We start from the raw sequence: 17405 nt of genomic DNA, 5'->3' as shown, positions 1-17405 counted from the left end.
GGAGCGTGGGCAGCCAATTGTAACAGAAGCAACACTGGGGGCCACGTACCCCCAAACCCCCACCACGATCCTGTCACCAAGTACCAAGTCCCAATCCTGACACACCCTCTCCAAATGAGCACTGTGTTGGTGTGAAGAAATGGGAGCATTCTAGACTATCTCAAGGCTTCACGGCTTAAAACCTCAGCCCCATCTGCTAAGCAGGTAAGGGCACCTTTTTAAGAGGATCCTCAGGCCACGTTAACACCCATCACAACTCTACAGCAGCTTCCAGTGAAAAGAGCTTTTGTTTTCTTGGTGGAGCTGAGCAGCTCAAGGGAGGGCAGCAGCTAAGAGCCAGGCCTTGGGTTCGAATCCAGCCTCTGCCACATACAGGCTTTGTGGGGCTCAGCAAGCAATGTGGCCTGTGTCCTCATCCAGAAGAGGGGAAATAACCGAATCACTCACAGGGCTGCCGTAGGCTCCACGAGTTAACATGTGCAAAGTCTCCAACTAGTCCTCAGTGCACAGCAAGAGCTCATTACGAGTCAGGTGGAACTAGTCCATGAATTAACTGAGGCTCTGCACAGGCCACAAAGATGCCTTGCTTGTGGGCAGACACACAGCCCGAGCCTCGAATGAGCCAGGCCCTGAGATGCACATAACCATCCCGCTCTCAGTCCAGTTGCGGGGACACGCAAGCGGAGATGCCAAATCCAGAGAACAGCACTAACTAAGGGGAGTCCCAGAAGGGCCCAGTCCTCTGCGCGAGGTCCAGGAAGACTACCTGCTGTGCTGCCCGAGGTGAGCTCCAAAGGGGACCTGCAGATCTGCTTAGTGAAGTCCCTTCACTGATAAAACAGGCTGCGGGGGAAGAAGGGGTCAGAAGAGGAAGTCACCACAGGCTGGCAGCATTGGAGGGGAGCACTGTGTGTATAGGAAGGACACACATATACACTCAGGAGCATACATACTCACACATGTACACATGACCACACACGCACACATATGCAGACACACATTCACACATGCACATGTGACCGCGTGGTCTGCTGTGCTCAGGCCCGTCCAGGCCCATGCTGCCCCAGGGAGAAGACAATGCTCTCCAGGACAAGGCAGAGGGCATCCCACCCTCTCACACAGGTCAGCCCAGCTGTCCCACCTCCCTGGGCTCAGCAAGCCACTGCCTGCTCTGCCCATCAGCTCAGATTCCATCCCAGGCCTGGTTTCCCAGCTGTTTTCCTACTGCCTCCCCTACCAGAGCATCAGCCCCCTCCCCCATTGGATCCTGCTTATTTTTCTAATTCTTCTCCAAAGTAGTTGGGGTAGGAAAGAGACAGTGGGACCTAGGGAGCGAGCACTCAGACCCCAATCTAACGAGGACAACCCTGATGCAGTTGCCAAACACTGACTGAGGGCCGGCTGGGTGTCAAATGCCATGCTGGAGGCAGAGCAGTGAGCCCAACAGGCCAAGTGCCTGCCCTGCTAAGAGTCCAGAGGGGAGGTGAAAATAGAGGCACACCTTCAGCTGTTAGTCACCAGCAGTGCAGGGGACAGAGTGAGGATGGGGAGGGCTCCTTCTCTCCATAAACTCACGGAGACAAGGGACTGCACCAAGAAGAGCCACTGTGCTCGGGCCCTGGGCTCAGGCATAATCCACGAGCTGAGCCATCTCTGGTGGGCCACTTCTAATGGCCCCTTCCTCCAGGAAGCCTGCCATGGGCCTACCGCCAAACCACACGCCTGTTACATGGCCCTCGCTGACTCCCAAGGGCAGCCTGGAACCATGGCCCCAGCGCCAAGGCAGACAGAACAGTAGCATGGAAATAACCTCAGGAAAAGGAGACCTGGGTCTGCCCCAGAAATGACCCCTGCACTCTGAAGACAGCCCCGTGGGAATGTGGGCTCCCAGAGGGCAGACTGACCATTGTGTTCAGTGCCAGAGGCTTGCAGATGCAGGGCCCTTCCCAAGCTTCAACCCCTCAGCAGTCAGGAACCAGCCAGACTGACAGGGTCTAAAGATCCGCAGAGGGTTGGGGCCAGCTGCCAGATAACCCACTTAGTGAGCCAGCACAGCTCTTTCTCAGACCCCTCCCTCCAAATCACCCCCCACCACACTATTTTTAGCGCCACTTCATCTCTGCAGCGAACGTTCCAATGTAAGCCTTAACAATTGCTTTGCTCTATTCAAAGAAATGTATTAGAAACATAAAATGTGATCTCGCCCAACATCTGGACCTGAGGATGGCCCAAAACTCTCTTAGCTCTTCCACAAAATCAGGGCACTTTTCAGGGAGGACAGCATCCCACGATGGCCACTTATTTATGTGGTTTTTGTCCTTTGCAACGGTCTCCGCAACAGCCTTCCATTGATTTCTGTCTCACTGGACACTCTTCTGGGAACTGGAGAGAGGGCAGGCCTGGGCCCGCAGGCTCTCCGCTTGCAGCTGACAGGGCAGGGACATTGTGCCAGGCAGGGGCGGAGGCCCTCGCCAACTGCATTCTTCTCCTGAGAAGACACTTCTCAGAGCACTCGGCTCTGTGTTAAACATGTAGAGACATTCGGGCCAAATCTTGGGGCTTTAAATGAAGAGACTTTTGCTGGCAAGCAGGGCTTGGGGAAAAAATAAATCACGGAGCTAAATAAATCATGGGATATAAATGAGAACGTGTTTTACAGATGGAGCTGGAGAAGATCTAAATACAAAACCATTAAATGCCTACTATGAGCCAGACTGTGGGCCCAACCCTTCACCGTGAGCACGGCCGACCGCCAACAGCAGCCAGCCAGCTCACCCAGCGGCCTGGCTTGGTCAGAACAGAGCCTCAGTTTTGTGACAGGTAATGGGTCACCCAGGGGGTAAGTACCCATTAGTGCAAGAGCCATTCAGGGCACGTCCACGCCTTACTGGCTCCTTCACCACACCCTACGAGGCAGGCACTAGCAGCCCCAGTTTGGAGGAGAAAATTCAGGCACAGGAAGGTGAGTTACTCAATTAAGGCTATGCAGCCAATAAGAGGCTGCCATGGTCTGAATGTGCCCCCTCCAAAAGCATGTACTGGAAACTTAATCCCCAACGCACCAGTGTTTGCAGATGGGGCCTATGGAGAGGTAATTAGGCCAGGAGGACTCTGTCCTCAGGAATGGGTATTATGACACGAGTGGCTTCCTGATAAAAGGACAAGCCCAGCCCCTCTTCTCTCTCTCTTTGCTCCTCCGCCATGGAATGACTCAGCAGAAGGCTCCTGACAGATACCGGCCCCTGCTGTCCAACTGCCCAGCCCCAAGAACTGTGAGCCAATACATTTCTGTTAGTTGTAAATTACCTAGTCTGTGGTATTCTGTCATAACAGTACAAACCAGACTAAGACGAAGCCAAACCCAGGTCTTCCCCAACCCCAAGGCCCACCATCTCCCACACACCCTTCAGGACAGGCTGCTGTGCACACGCAGGGTGGTACAGGCAGAGGGCCACGGTATCGTGAATCCTGCCCTCCCCTACTGGCTGCTTAGCTCTCTCAGCAATCCGGTCATAGTCGTCACTCTCCAGAGAGCCCCACATCAGCTTACTCACTTGGCCTCCCTGGGCTGCAGATGGCTAGGCAAGGCAGGTAGTAGTTATCTGTTGAGCTTATGGATGAATGAGTGAGTGAATGAATGAGTGGGCCACCACGCTAGAAGGGGTACCACTCTTACTCCTGTGCCTCTTATTTCCATCTGTATACAGGAAAAGCTCTACGTCAAAAGAACTAAGTGAATAAAAAAACATCCTTCAAGAGGAAAGATCTCTCCACCCCCCCGCCTCTGCCTAGCCTCCCACTGAGCCACACAAAAGCCCAGGCTGCAGAGAGCAAAGGCCCAGTCCACAAATAAAACGTGAGCACTGGCCTGGAGGCCAGCATTGTGCTAGCACTGGGAAAGGAGCAGCGGGTAAGGATGACACAAAACAAAACATCAATTCTCTCTCTCTCTCTCTCTCGCACGCACACACACACACACACACACACACACACACGGCCCACACGGGCTCCAACATACCATGCCACGGCTTCCTGCAAAAGGTCCCTGGCCAATCTCATGGTGGCATTTCTGCTGACCTCCAAGCTGGAACTAACTGGAACACTACAAACTAGAAAGTGTACTTTCTGTTCTAGAACTAAGGCCAGTTTTGAAAAGGGGCATTTTGGTAGCTTATACCAGGGGTGTCCAATCTTTTGGCTTCCCTGGGCCACAGATACAATACACTAATACTAATGATACCTGATAAGCTTGAAAAGAGAAAAGAGCAAAGCAAAGCAAAAACACCTCATGTTTTAAAAAGTTTACGAATTTGTGTTGGGCTGCATTCAAAGCCGTCCTGGACCACATGCAGCTCGTGGGCCGCCGGTTGGACAAGCCTGGCTTATACATTCCTTATCAACCTCAGCTGAAACTAATTACACTGGCTCCCCTCAACTAACCCACTACCCCCAGCCTGCTCCCCCACCCCCCACCTCCCTCCTCCCACTCTCCCAAGGCCAGAAGCCCAGCTTCGCCCTGGGCCCTGAGCGCCACCCAGGCCTCCGTAAGTGTCCACGAGCCTTGCCCCCGTACAGTACCTCCAGAGGCAATGTAGAATCCGCTGGGCGCATACTTGGCCACCACCACCTGATGGGCGTGCTCCGTGTAGATGTCAGCAAGGGCTGGGTTCTGCAGGAGGAGACCCCGAAATGAACAGAAGGAAGGAGAAGCAGTCAAGCTTCCAGTTCTCCACATCAACAGATTTGGGGTGAAAGGGGTGTACAAAGAAACACTGAAGCTAAAACCTTCATGAAGGAAATCGCAGAAGCGTATCACTTGCCTACATACCTAATGCGTGCCCACCTATTTCTGGGTGATAGAATTTTATGTTACTTTAATTTATTTTCTTTAGTCTGTAATTGTACAAGGTGATTTCTTTCCTTTTCTGTACTTTCCATAATACAGAACAAGTGTATCAGTGAATCACATACACAAACCAAAAGTTGGATTAGAGCAAGAAGCACTGGTTCTACTCCCTCCCATTTGTGGGAAGCTGCATTCATTCCAGTGCTCTGTTCTCTTCCCTGTTCAGGACCAACTCTCCCGGCTGCCAGTCAATGCTGGACCCCAAACGCGGCACCTGGCTGTGCTGCACAGGAGTGGGGCAGGACAAGCTGTGGGAGCCCTCCCTATCAAAAACCTGGGTTTGGAAAGGAAAGTCGATTCCCCACTCCCTTTCACAGCACAGATCAAAGGCTGGGTGGACTTTGTGGCAAAAATGGGGCCAACATTTGAGCCTAGAAGCGTCTTCAGCAATGAGGTTCTAACATGTAATGTGCTAAAAGTAGATCCCTGCGCCTCCCTCCCCGCATGCACACACACGCGAGGCCTCAGTGAAACAGAAACACACACACACACTGGGCTGCTCTCAATCTGTCTCCACAGTGTAGCTTTCTTTCAGGAGGGAATAAAGACGTGGCCATCTAATCTCTGATACCTGCTGTCAGCTTTTCACAAACCAAGTACTCTTTGAAAGAGGCAGCTTCCTGCTGGCTTGAGGCTTAGGACACATCAGATTCCTGTGAGGCTGCCCGGGCACCCCTAGCATGACCCCACCTGCTGCCACCCCACCCCTCATCTCCCTTAGACCCCTCCTCCAAGCCCTGAGGGGCCTCCAGGTCACAAGATCCCCACACTGCCCCCATCTCACGAGACTGAGACCACAGAAGTATACACCCCGATTTCCGCCCACCTTCCGCCATCCTGTTTAACTCCACATTTCTGCGCAGTCTGTGCCTTCAGCCAGCACCTCTCCTTGCCTGCGGACACCCACTCACCCATCAGGCCTAACGGAAGCGTTCCCTCCTCCATGAAGCCTCCGAGTACGGCCCAAGCTACCCATAACACTCTTCTGCGCTTCCAGATCATTTCACACGTCCCCAGGGATGGCACAACACACATCAGAGTCCCTAGCATTCCTGTCCATCTCCTCCAACTCTGCTGTGACCTGCTTCACATGACCTTTATCTCACTAGCCATCTCAATAAGTGGTTTTGGGGAGAAAAAAAGAAGTTTACACAGATCTTCTCTTTCATCCCTAAGACTTAACACAGCATTATGTGATGTAATAGACACTTATCATAAATTAATCCATTTTGGGATAATCATTTGCCAGTGAAATTAGAATGTATCAAGGTCTCTATCCAAAGAAGATATTATGAACGACAAGTAAGCACATGAAAAAGCACTCAGTGTCATTAGTCTTGGGAAACCCAAGACAAAACTACAACGGAATACCACTCCCCACTCCATACTCACTAGAATCAATAAAAAGAAAAGACTGACATCACCAAGAGCTGGCAAGGGTAGAGGGGTGGGGACACTGGAATGTTCACACCGCTGGTGGACATGCAAAACGGTACAGTAGGAAAAGAGTTGGGCAGGTTATTTATAAACCTAAACAGACACTACTCACACCAAACACCAGCAACCCCACTCCTAGGTATCTGCCCTGGAGAAATGCAAGCACGTGTCCACCAAAACACATGTGAGCAATGCTCACAGAAGCTTTCTTTGCAATGGCCAAAAACTGGAAACACCCAAATATCCATCAACAGGTGAACAGAGAAACATGCAACAGACTGCACTGCTTAGTGATAAAAAGGAACAAAGTACAAATGCACTCAACACCAGCTATCAATCTCCAACACACTATGCGAAGTGAAAAAGCCAGACAGAAAAGACTACATGTTGCCTCTCACTTCATATGAAAGAGGATTTCAGAAAAGGCAACCCCAATGACAGAAAGCAGAGAAGCAGCTGCTGGGGGCCAGGGTGGAAGGGGTCGGGGGGGCACCTTCCGGAGTGCCTGGAACGTTTTGTCATGACTGGGGTGGTGGTTATGGGACTATATAGGTATCTGCCAAGATCCAAGCCACACACTGAATACTGACAAATTCTACTGTATCTAAATTACACCTCAATAAAACTAAGATACTGGCTATCTATTAAATGTCTGCCCAATCCAACCCTCTCCCACTCCAATTAGTCCTTCATGTTCTGACATTGACAAATCCCTACCCAAAACACCTGGCAAGAAAATTATCCAGTTAACAGGCAGCCCTCCAAGACCCTGTTCGGTGTCCACTCACAGCTGACTGGGGGTGGGGGAGGTCTCACGCTCACATACAGGGGCACCTGCCCATCCCCCCAGACAGATGGCCTCATGGGCTCTCCCAGCCTGGGCAACCTCCTCCCCAGGCCACACTGCCATAGAAAGGGTGGGGCTCCCACGCGCCTTCGGCAGGCGAGGGCATCCAGAGATGGAAGATGACTAGGCAGGGGCCTGGGAGGAAGTTCTGCCCCTAAAAATTCCTTCCCCTAAATGGTCAGGGCTGTGTGTAAAAACCCCAAAGGGCACCAGAATACTGCCAGCTGATGAATCACTCACTCTCGTTTGTATTCTAAATACAACTGGGTCAGCGGTGGGGGCTGAGATACTCCAAACTGCAGATAATGACTTACATCTGAGTCAGAGCAGCCTCCTCCCCAGCTCCTCAGCTCGCAGCAGGAGGCTGCTTACTACAGCCAGAAAGATACCTCCCACCCCCACATGTCACTCGGCCTGTGAGGCTCTGTCCCCACCAGCTGGGTCGAGATGGCACCTTGATACCCTCAGAGTGCCCCTCTCTCCCCAGCCTCCTCCCTCTCCTGCCATCTTGGGGAAGAAGAATGAGATTGGGGGTTGAGAAGCTTATTTGGGGAAAAACTCTGAAATAGGGAAAACGAACAGGGAGGGCAGGAAGCCAATTCCAGGAGCCCCAGTGCTGCTGTGGGGCAAAAGTGCCGTCTCTCCGTCTCCCTAGGGGGCTGGGGGAGACCGCCATGAGGAGCCTTGGAGTTGCCCACTCAGGGACACCCCTCCTCCCAGGCTTTCTTCTCGTGCTGCTGCAGGCTGGGCCAGCTCTGGCAGTGGGAGGCTGCCGTTCAGTCCTCACCCCAGGCCTGCCCAGCTTTCCTTGCCAACTCCCAGCCCACCTTCTCTTTCACCTCCACCATTGTCAGTGCAGTCTTCCTGTTCCTCCTGGGAAAAGCGATAACTGCTCTGGAATTCATCTCCACCATCCACCAAGCCAGGAGTCTTCAAATCCCGGCCCTGAGGTAATCAGGCTTGCAACCCACCCTTCCTGAGCTCCCTCCAGGCTTCAGCCTACTCATCGCTGCCCTGCTGCTGCCTTGATGTTGCCAGTCACTCCTTGGGCCGACTACCCCAACCCACGGCCCCTCACCCCCACCCTTGAGGACAGAACAGGTGCATCCCCTCTACCGTGCTGGCCCCAGACCCCTTCCCCAGTGACCTCCACACCTGGGGGTCAGGGCCTGTGAGGGCCCGAGCTGGGGCTGGGACGAGACCTCGAGACAAGCCCCAGAATTCTGCCACCACCCCTGGAGGAGGCCAGGGGGCCTCTGAGAACATGAAGGACACCAGCCAGCAATCAAGGAGTCACACACGTGATGCAGACCCAGGACCTACGGACTTCGGCACGTGACAGCACCCAGCCCTGCCAACACAGGGCCTGGTTCAAGGCCCAGTGGTGCCCTTTTGAAGCAGAAGCTTTGGACTTGACCCCGGAAGGCCATTCTACTTTGTCACACCATGCTCAGGTCCCACCCACCAGCCCCTGCCTCCCACCTGTGCACTGAGGCGTCCTGCCCAGGAATAGCTGGTCTTTTTCTGAGAATCCTGTTGAATGGAAAACCTAAACAAACTCCCCCCAGCACCTGTCCAATTTCTGTCCCGCCTTTGAGACTCACTCTAATACACAGGTCATGCAAACAAGCGCACAGAAGCAACATTTACTTCACTCTGCTATGCCCAGGCAGCATCACTTACAATTAGCGAGCCCCGCAAAGCTCTCTTACTTTCCTATGTCCTCCCAGTCTCAGGTGGTGACGGAGGGGTCAGAGGTCACTACTCCAATTTATAGGTAGGCTGTGATGACCCTGGGTCCTGGGGCTTGGGTCTCAAGGCTTGGCACTGGTATCTCCGCTCCTGGCCCACAGTGAACCTGATGGAACATGCTAGAAGGTTGGAGATACCTGCCCAAGCAAAAAACATTTCAGCAGTCAATGTTGACGAAGGGGCCTCCTGTGCTCTCCTTTCGCTGCCGACTGTCCCCGGGAACCCCAGAGAAAGTCTCAGGCATCCTCCATGGTACACCCAGGCCGAGTGAGCCTGAGTTTCCAGTCAGGGCATTAGCTTTGTAAATACTCCAAGCTCCTGCAAGCAACAGAGGCTGAAAGCCGTCACTGCTGTAACTGACCCGCATAAACACAACTGGCCAGGGCCCTTCTGTTCACTGGTGACTACAACTAAGGGCAAGGCTGAATGACAGCAAAAAACCTCAGCTCCAAAGCAGGAACGTAAACTTCTGCGACACAATGCCTTCTCCTAATTATCCTCTAAGGCCCAGACAAAGGCCATCTCCTCCAAGAAGCCTTCCCTGATGCTCCAAGCTAGAAATGATCTCTCCCACCCTGAACCCCATCTTCCCTGACTCCCACCCCACTGCCCGCACTACTTGCCACCTTGGAGCACACATCACCTGTGCCCCACCTACCTTCTGCACCACAGTGCGGAGGGTTCACACCTGACTCACCACTGCAGCTGCCAAATACCCACAAAGACCAGAACTTGGCTGCAGCCTGGTAGCTGTTTATGAAGAAACAAATCCCCACCGGCCACTTACTATCCACTCTCAGGCCCTGGGTGGGCCCTTAGTGCATTCTCTTTGAAACCTCACAACACCTGCTGTAAGGAAGGTAACCTCATAATCCCACATGACGAAGAAACTAAGGCAGACACTTAGCGATGTGCCCCAGGCCACCCAGCTGGTAAGTGGCAGCGCCAGACCTGAACTCAGGGCCAGTTGCTCCTGACTCATCATGGGTTATGAGCACGTAACTAACACCACGGTGAGTCAAGGGAGGTACCGAATGCTTGCCACCTTCATGCCATCCCAGGTCATGCCACTGCAAATCAGGGACCATCTATGGTGGCCTTTACTCCTCCCTGTGGTTTTGTTCTGTTTCTTACAGTTGGTCCCAATGTTAGTGTGATTCTTGAACGCAGAGAATAAAGTCTGCACTGGCCAACCAGCTGTGTGCTTCCGAACAGTGCACAGGCAGCTCCTTGAGCTGGCTGTGGACAGGGGTGTGGTCACTCACAGGTCGCCATGTCCTGAACGACTTTCCCTTCCTGCCTCCCAGCTCAGCCTCAGATGCTTTGAACAGGCCTGGGGGAACTCACTGGGTGGCCCTGCACAGCAGCAGCCCTCACTGGACTACGTGTGAGCAGGTCACCGCCACCTCCCTTTTCAGTCTTCCCCTGGACTACTCCTCCCCACCCAGGGCCCACGAGGGCCTTAACAGATGAGTCGAAAAAGTAGACCTGGGGGTGGCTGCCAGGGTTCAAATCCCAGTACCTTCCAGAGGTTCAGCATCCTCACCTCTCAAAGGAGAGATGAGGGCATCCACCCAGCAGAGCAGTCACGAAGACAAAAGCAGAGGTCCCCGCCAGGGCCCAGACAACCTTCTGAAGACGCTTTATGAATTAGCTCAGTTAAACCTTACACTGATCCCATGATAACATTCCTCCCCCACTCTCGCAGGCGTGGAAACAGAAGTGGCAAGCATACCAAGTGTCAGCCACAGACCAGCACGAAATATACTCAGCAAAGAACAGAGAGGTGCTCAGGGGTATGCACTGGATTGGACAGTGGGGCAGGGGTAGGGTAGGGGTGGGCTGCTGGCCTTTCTCTGGGTAAGACCCTGGAGAGCAGGCAGGACCCACATGTAGAAGTGACTAGCAAGGTGACCAAAGCTGAGGACCCACAGGTCTAAGAAGCAGGCACATCGCCAGGGCAGGGAGTGCCCGCCCATCACTGAGATGGTGAAGAGATGCAGAGGGCCCTTGCCTGTGTCCACAGCTGTTCCTAACAAGGGCCATGCAGAAGGTGGAGGTCACGCTCCAAAGAACCATCTCTCCACTAGTCTTAAGCATGAGGCTAAACCTTTTCTCTTACCTCAAAGATGGCTTCGGTATCCCTCCCCTTACCTCCAATAGGGCAAGACATGTACCAAAAGCAACCCACAGGAGGCCACAGTAGGGCCGAAGGACCCAGGTGCACATGCTGTTTCCTGCCTGGTCTCGCCCCACTTCTGCCATGTCTCAACACTCCTCCTGGAGAACTCTTATTCATCCTTCAATACCCAACTCAAATGTGCCACTTCTCCAGCAGCTGTACCCGCTACTCTGTGGCATGCCATGTGTCTCAACACTCCTCCTGGAGAACTCTTATTCATCCTTCAAGACCCAACTCAAATGCGCCACTTCTCCAGCAGCTGTCCCCGCTACTCTGTGGCACAGCTGGCTCCTTCCTCACACTCCCAGAGCACCCAGGGCATTGTTCTTTTGAAGCACTTAACCTGGCGCCTTCGAAGGTTCTTTACCAGAGTTTTCAAACTTGGTACCACTGACATTTGGGGATGGACAGTTATTTGCGGAAGGATGGCCATGTACCTTGGAGAATGTTTGGCCACATCCCTGACGTCAGATACCAATGGCACAAAAATGTCTACAAACAATGCCAGATATCCCTCAGGGGAATGAGGTGGGGGAAAACCGCCCCTCCCTGAAAATCACTGATTTTAATCCTGGTGCTCTGTGGCTTAGGGTAAGGATTGCCAAGACAAGGGCTTAGTAAATATGTGCGGGAAACATGTGAGCCAGAGATGGCTGCACCACCGCGCTGACGCCTTCTTCATCTTTGAGCAGCTTCCTAATTGGCCTCAGATCTTAAGATACAGAACTTCTCCTTACGGTAGGCTTGATCCGATGACTTGTCTGTGAGACGTCTGAATGGCTCCAGTGGCCTTCAGAGCAGGGCTGGGCTATGGTAGGGCTGTGTGAGCCACCTGCCACCACGGCACACCAGGACCTCCCAGCCTGGGTCCTGTCCACTCCCCTCACGCTCAGTGCCACAGTCACAGCCCATAAGCACCGGGCCCTTCGGACCTCCCGGATGTGGTCCCATGCGCAGGAGCCCAGTGTTCTGACTGGCATCTGCAGCCACTCAGATTCTGCTGAGATGAAGGCTCCCCCACTGCCCTCTGCTTCCCCGGCCATCAGGTGGTCAGACTGAAGGCCTAGAAGTTCCTGGCTCTGCACCTGGCAGGCGCTGCTGCCAGCTTGTTTGCGCCCAGGTGATAATCCAACGCACCACTTCCTTCTGCCACCTAGAGTTTATTTCACTCCCACCCAGGACAGTGAGCTCCATGCGGGTAGGGCCTCCATTCTGCACCCCCACAGGCCAATGGCCATCTGGATACACGCAGGGACTCAGCAGGCGTGCAATTCCAGAGAAGCAGCTAGGTCAGTCCTCAAGCTATCTGTTGTGCTGCCATTACCCCCAATCTGCAGGAAACACAGGGGCGTCCTCTGCATGTGAATGGTGGCAGATCGCACCAAGGGAAACCAAGAGTGAGCCCAGTACCCCCCCACCACTTGGCCTGCCCCCTGTTCAAGGAGAAAAGTCCGCTGACACTGCACCTGGGTTCCCAGCAGTGTTAAATTGCTACAAACCTTGCACTCCCGGAAACTCAATTTTATAAACATCACTTTTCCAAATGTGTATTTTAGTTCTGGCATCTAGGAACTGGATACTTTAAAAAGCAGGCCCCAAACTTGCCTGCATAGCAAATCTGCTGGCTGGCTGGCACAACACAAGAGAGGCTCTGTTGTGAGGCAAAAGCTGGTTTTTTGTTTGTTTTTTTCTTTCTAAACAGGGACTACTGGCACTACTGGCATTTTAGGCTGGGTAATTCTTTAGTGTAGGATGGTCCCGTGCCTTGTTTAGAATCACCAACAGGTTCGTTCACAGCCACTAGCGGTGACCCTTCCCAGTCTTTGCACAGAGGTCATAAGAGGCAGGGGTGATGCAGGTAGGTTAAGGAAACTTACAAGGAACCACCCCAGACCGAGGAGGTACCAGCACCTGAAGGAAGCCTTCCTTAGACCCCCGAAGCACAGACTACCCATCCCTTCTCCGTGGGGTACTACCGTCCCTCAAACACCGCGTACACATGGTTCACTGGAATCCCCTTCTCAGAGCTCTCTCCTTCTGGAATATTACTTTCTAGATGGCCATTATAGTCTTTTCACTCTACAATGAAGAGTTGCCTCTCCAGGTGAGGCAATGGCACGTGTTGAAAGAAATAGACAAGAAACACCCTTTTTCTACAAGTTTAAGAAGTGCCATTATGCTGGGTTCACAACACAGCTTTTAAGTCAACAAATGACAGAGGGGGCTCCAAGTGCAAAGTTGGCAAGGGTGCTTGCCTCTTAGGTTTGAAAGGCAGATCCCACAAAATTTAGGTCTGGCAATCTACACTGAGCTGAGCTTTCCTTATTCTCTCGCAGTAACATTTGAGTGGCTGCCTATTATCTTCACGACACAGCCCGGTTTTCCAGGCTTTTTAATCAATGAGTAACTCATTGAGCACCTACTGTGTGCCAGACACTCTTTTAGGCGAGGACATGGCAGTGACTGAAACAGGGGAAAGCTCTGCTCGCCTGGAGCTGCCGCCGTTAGCGGGACAGGCAAATACCTATACACTTGTAAGCAGCAGTAGCCTGCTGCTTGTTAGCTTGCTTCCTACTTATTGTCAGCAACGAGAGAGAAGGCCGAGAAGGGAAAATTCTGTTCTGGGGATGCCCCTCTATTAAGGTGATGACATCTAAGTAGAAACCAAGGGAAAAGGCCCGGTGTGGTGGCTCGCACCTATACCCCAGTACTTTTGGAGGCCAAGGTGGGCGAGCGGATCCCTTGAGGTTGGGAGTTCAAGATCAGCCTGGCCAACACAGTGAAACCCCGTTATCTACTAAAAAATCAAAAATTAGCCGGGTGTATTGGCATGTACCTGTAGTCCCCCCTACTCGGGAGGCTGAGGCAGGAGATTCGCCTGAACCCGGCAGGTGGAGGTTGCAGTGAGCCAAGATCACACCACTGCATTCCAGCCTGGGTGACGGAGTGAGCCTCCACCTCCAATTAAAAAATACAAAGAAACCAAAGAGAAGACAAGGAGCACACCTCGCAGCTATCTGAAAGAATGTCCAGGCAAAGGCAATAACCAGCAGGTCCCAAGACAGATGTGTGGCATGCTCCAGAAGCAGCAAGGAGGCAAGAATGCTGGAGCCCAGGCCTTGGTAAGGACTCTGGCTTTCACCGAGGTGGGACGCCACTAGAGGCCTGTCTTGTGTTTCAGCCACTCCAGCAGCAGTGTTGTGAACAGACCCCAGGGCAGTAAGGATCAAAGCAGGGAAGCCTGTTTGGTTTTGAGGAGTTTGTGGGGGCAATAATTCAGGTGGGGGAAGACAGCTTAGTTGGGGATGGAGGCAGAGGAAGTATGGGAAATCTGTTAGATTCTGAAGACATCTGAATGTGGAGTCAGAAGGATTTGTTAAAATTAAATGTGGCACAGAAGCGAAGCAGCAAGTGAAAAAGGAGTCCGAGGTCTGGGACCTGAACAGCTGGAGGAATGGTGTTCCCTTTTACAGGAAAAGCACATGAGAAACCCCAATTTGGCTTGGGGTATGTATGTTGAGTCTGAGATGTCAATGAGACATCTGTTACATCTTCCATGATCTGGTCCTAATCTCCATTTCTTCCCTCTTTCCTCCCTGAGCCTGCATTCCAACCAGACCATCTTTCTTCCTGAATGGTCATGCCAATTCATGTCACTTTTTTTTCCAAGAGTACTCTGCCCTACAAAAAAAAAAATCTTACCCACCTTTGAGTACCCAGTCTACCCATCCAACTAACAAGAGCCTCAGTGCCTGATCTACATCCAGCCCAGGGAGGACTATATTAGTAGCATCTCGTGCTGACCTGGCATCGCAAAAACTTAAAAATAGATGAGAAGGGAAAGAGGGTAACCCCTGAGGAGAAAATGGCAAACCATGGGGAAGAAATAAGAATACAGATCTCAGAAACAGGCAGAATGGGTTTCACAAGCCGGGAAATGCTTTCTGCAAAGGGGTGCCTGTCCCTGTACGACCTCTCCACTAGAAGCAGCTCCAGTTACCGGCCTGCCTCACCTTGCTAAGTCTGACTCCTCTTTAGAGGAACAGGCCCATGTGGGGTGGAAAGAGATGCTGCAGTTTAAGAAGCCACCATAGGGCCAGATGCACAGCAGGTACTTTTTGTGAGGCCCCTCCCTGGAAGTGAAAGTGGACTGCAATGACAGGGAAGGCCTGGCTAGGGGCAAGACCAAATATCCCACTGCTCTGTATCTGAGGATGTGTTAGTGGATTTTAATTGCCAAACTATTGAATATCTCTTTAGGGGTGTCTCAATTTTTATTTTCTCAAAAACTTCGGGACCTGACTTTGGAGACTTCCAGACATTACCATTAGATCCCTGGTGACGTTTCTCCGGTTCTAAGCAAGGCCGTTTCGGCCTTCTAGGAATCTGACTAGCAAGTTGTTAGCACCTTCAAAGCACACTCACACCCACCCACCCCCTCATCTGAGGTGCCCAGCAATCCTGGGCAGGTAGAGCTCTGTCTTCCAGCAGAGGAACAGCAGCGGCTTAAGGAGACGGATGGGGGGAGTGCCAGCAGCTCTTCAGACCAAGAGGCTTATCCTTTCACAGCAAAGGAAACTGAGGCCCAAAGACCCCTTCCTTCCCTCAGTCAGTTGCTGGCCTCCTGGAGGACAAGTGTGTCTGACCAACAGTCCCAACCTACCAAGGGAAATCAGGCTGACTTTAAGTTGACAACCCTTGTATGCCTATGGCCTATAGAATCAATCAATTCATACACCTTTGTGCCAGCCGCTCCACTAAGCACAGCACGGGAGAAATCACCCAATGGCCGGGTGGGCACCTCCAACTCCCTCCTACAATTCCATCACTCAGGTTGAGGAAGGGAGAAGCAAAATTTAAGTGTGTAATCCAGGAAGGGACGGAGGCTGACAGACTGGGTCACCCCAACAATTACAGAGGGATAACATGAACTTGCAAGGATTTCCCAAGGAGCTGGCTCTAGAAGCCTTTTCAGCCTGGGTACTGGAGGCCTGCAGAGCATGATTCATGGGAACACACCACTTCCTGTTTGCTTTAGGGCTTAGATCCATGGTGGCAGATCAGGCTGGCCCAGAGACGTGGGTGTTTGTCCGGGCTCTGCCACACTGGAAGACCAGGGTATTAACAGAGTTAGCTGAGTGCCATCCAGCAAGGGCTCAACGTGCACCAGGCACCGCTGGGCTTGAGGGACGCCATCAGCTCATTCATTCCATCCGCCCAGCCAGCAGGGGAAGTGGAAGTGGTCATCATCTCATCATGTTTTACAGATGAGGAAACTTGGGCTCAGAGAGGCCCAAATCGCCAATCTTCTCAAGGTCATGCAGCGGCCGACTGGGTCAGCCTGATCTCTCAAATCCGGAGCCCTTGCTTTTAAGGAACGAACTAATCTAATCTCCCATCCACGTAGTAACCAGGCCTGACCCCGCTTAGCTTCCGAGATCAGAGGCGATCCGGCGCTTTCAGGGTGCTATGACCATATACAGAAACAAACTAAGCTTCAGTTTCCTCATCAAGAAAGAGGAGAAAGGGACCTGGGTGAATCTGAAGCCGGCTTCCGGGGCTCCTAGGTGTGGCTACCGATAGAGGGGGCGTGGCGCCTTCACCCTCCCCGGCCAATGGGCAGGAGGTGAGGGGTGAAGGGGAAGGTGAATTCCCCCATCCCAAAGTGGCTCCGGAGCAGAACCGCGCCCGGGGGAGGGGGTACTCACGTCGATGTTCCTTAGGATGACGCACTTTCCATTGGTGTACAGAAAATTGTTGCCCTTAGGGTCGCCGCCGATGATCTTGGAGACGCCCCTCTCCACCTGGGGGAGGCTGGCGAACACCTTCTCTGTAGAGACACAAATGCGGCGGGGCACGTCAGAGCAGGGCGGGGACGGCGGGGATAGAAGGGAGAAGAAGGGGACCCGGACCGGTCTCAGCCGGTCACCTGTTGACTGCGCCGGGAGGGCGGCCTCCACTTTCCACGAGCTCCGGGGACCGCACGACTTCCTGGTCCGCGCCCAGGGCCAGGCCCTTCGGGAGCAGCGGGGCTCCTTCGGCTCGGCCCACGGCGCCAACTTGGGGGCGCCCCCCCTTCGGCGGGGGTCCCGCCCCGCACCCCAGACAGCGGCTCCGCCACGCCTCCGGCCGGCGCCCGCACCCCTCCCCCGCGCCGAGAACCCCCCCTCCACCGCACCGCGCCGAGGGCTCTGGGGCCGGGGCCGGGGCAGCACCCGGCCGCTCGGGGGCCCCGCGCCGCGGCACTTACTGATCTCGTACGGCATCCTCGCCCACTTGTT

At 53.3% G+C, this 17405-nt stretch overlaps 1 protein-coding gene across 1 annotated transcript in view; it reads right to left on the bottom strand.

Annotated features, from left to right (window-relative positions):
* Positions 1 to 17405, bottom strand: part of LOC105465860 (WD repeat domain 1) — a 43851-nt gene extending 26446 nt beyond the window's left edge. Inside the window, exons 1-3 of the mRNA XM_011714504.3 lie at positions 17375 to 17405; positions 16833 to 16954; positions 4579 to 4669 (exon numbers count right to left, since the gene is read on the bottom strand). Of these exons, the coding sequence (XP_011712806.1) occupies positions 4579 to 4669; positions 16833 to 16954; positions 17375 to 17390 (229 nt within the window). The 5' untranslated portion in view covers positions 17391 to 17405. The remainder of the gene's footprint in view (positions 1 to 4578; positions 4670 to 16832; positions 16955 to 17374) is intronic.

Source organism: Macaca nemestrina, chromosome 3 (genome assembly GCF_043159975.1).
Source record: "Macaca nemestrina isolate mMacNem1 chromosome 3, mMacNem.hap1, whole genome shotgun sequence".
NCBI classification, from domain to species: Eukaryota; Metazoa; Chordata; class Mammalia; order Primates; family Cercopithecidae; genus Macaca; species Macaca nemestrina.
The sequence above is the reverse complement of the archived record's forward strand: the minus strand, read 5'-3'. Positions and strand labels throughout refer to the sequence as shown.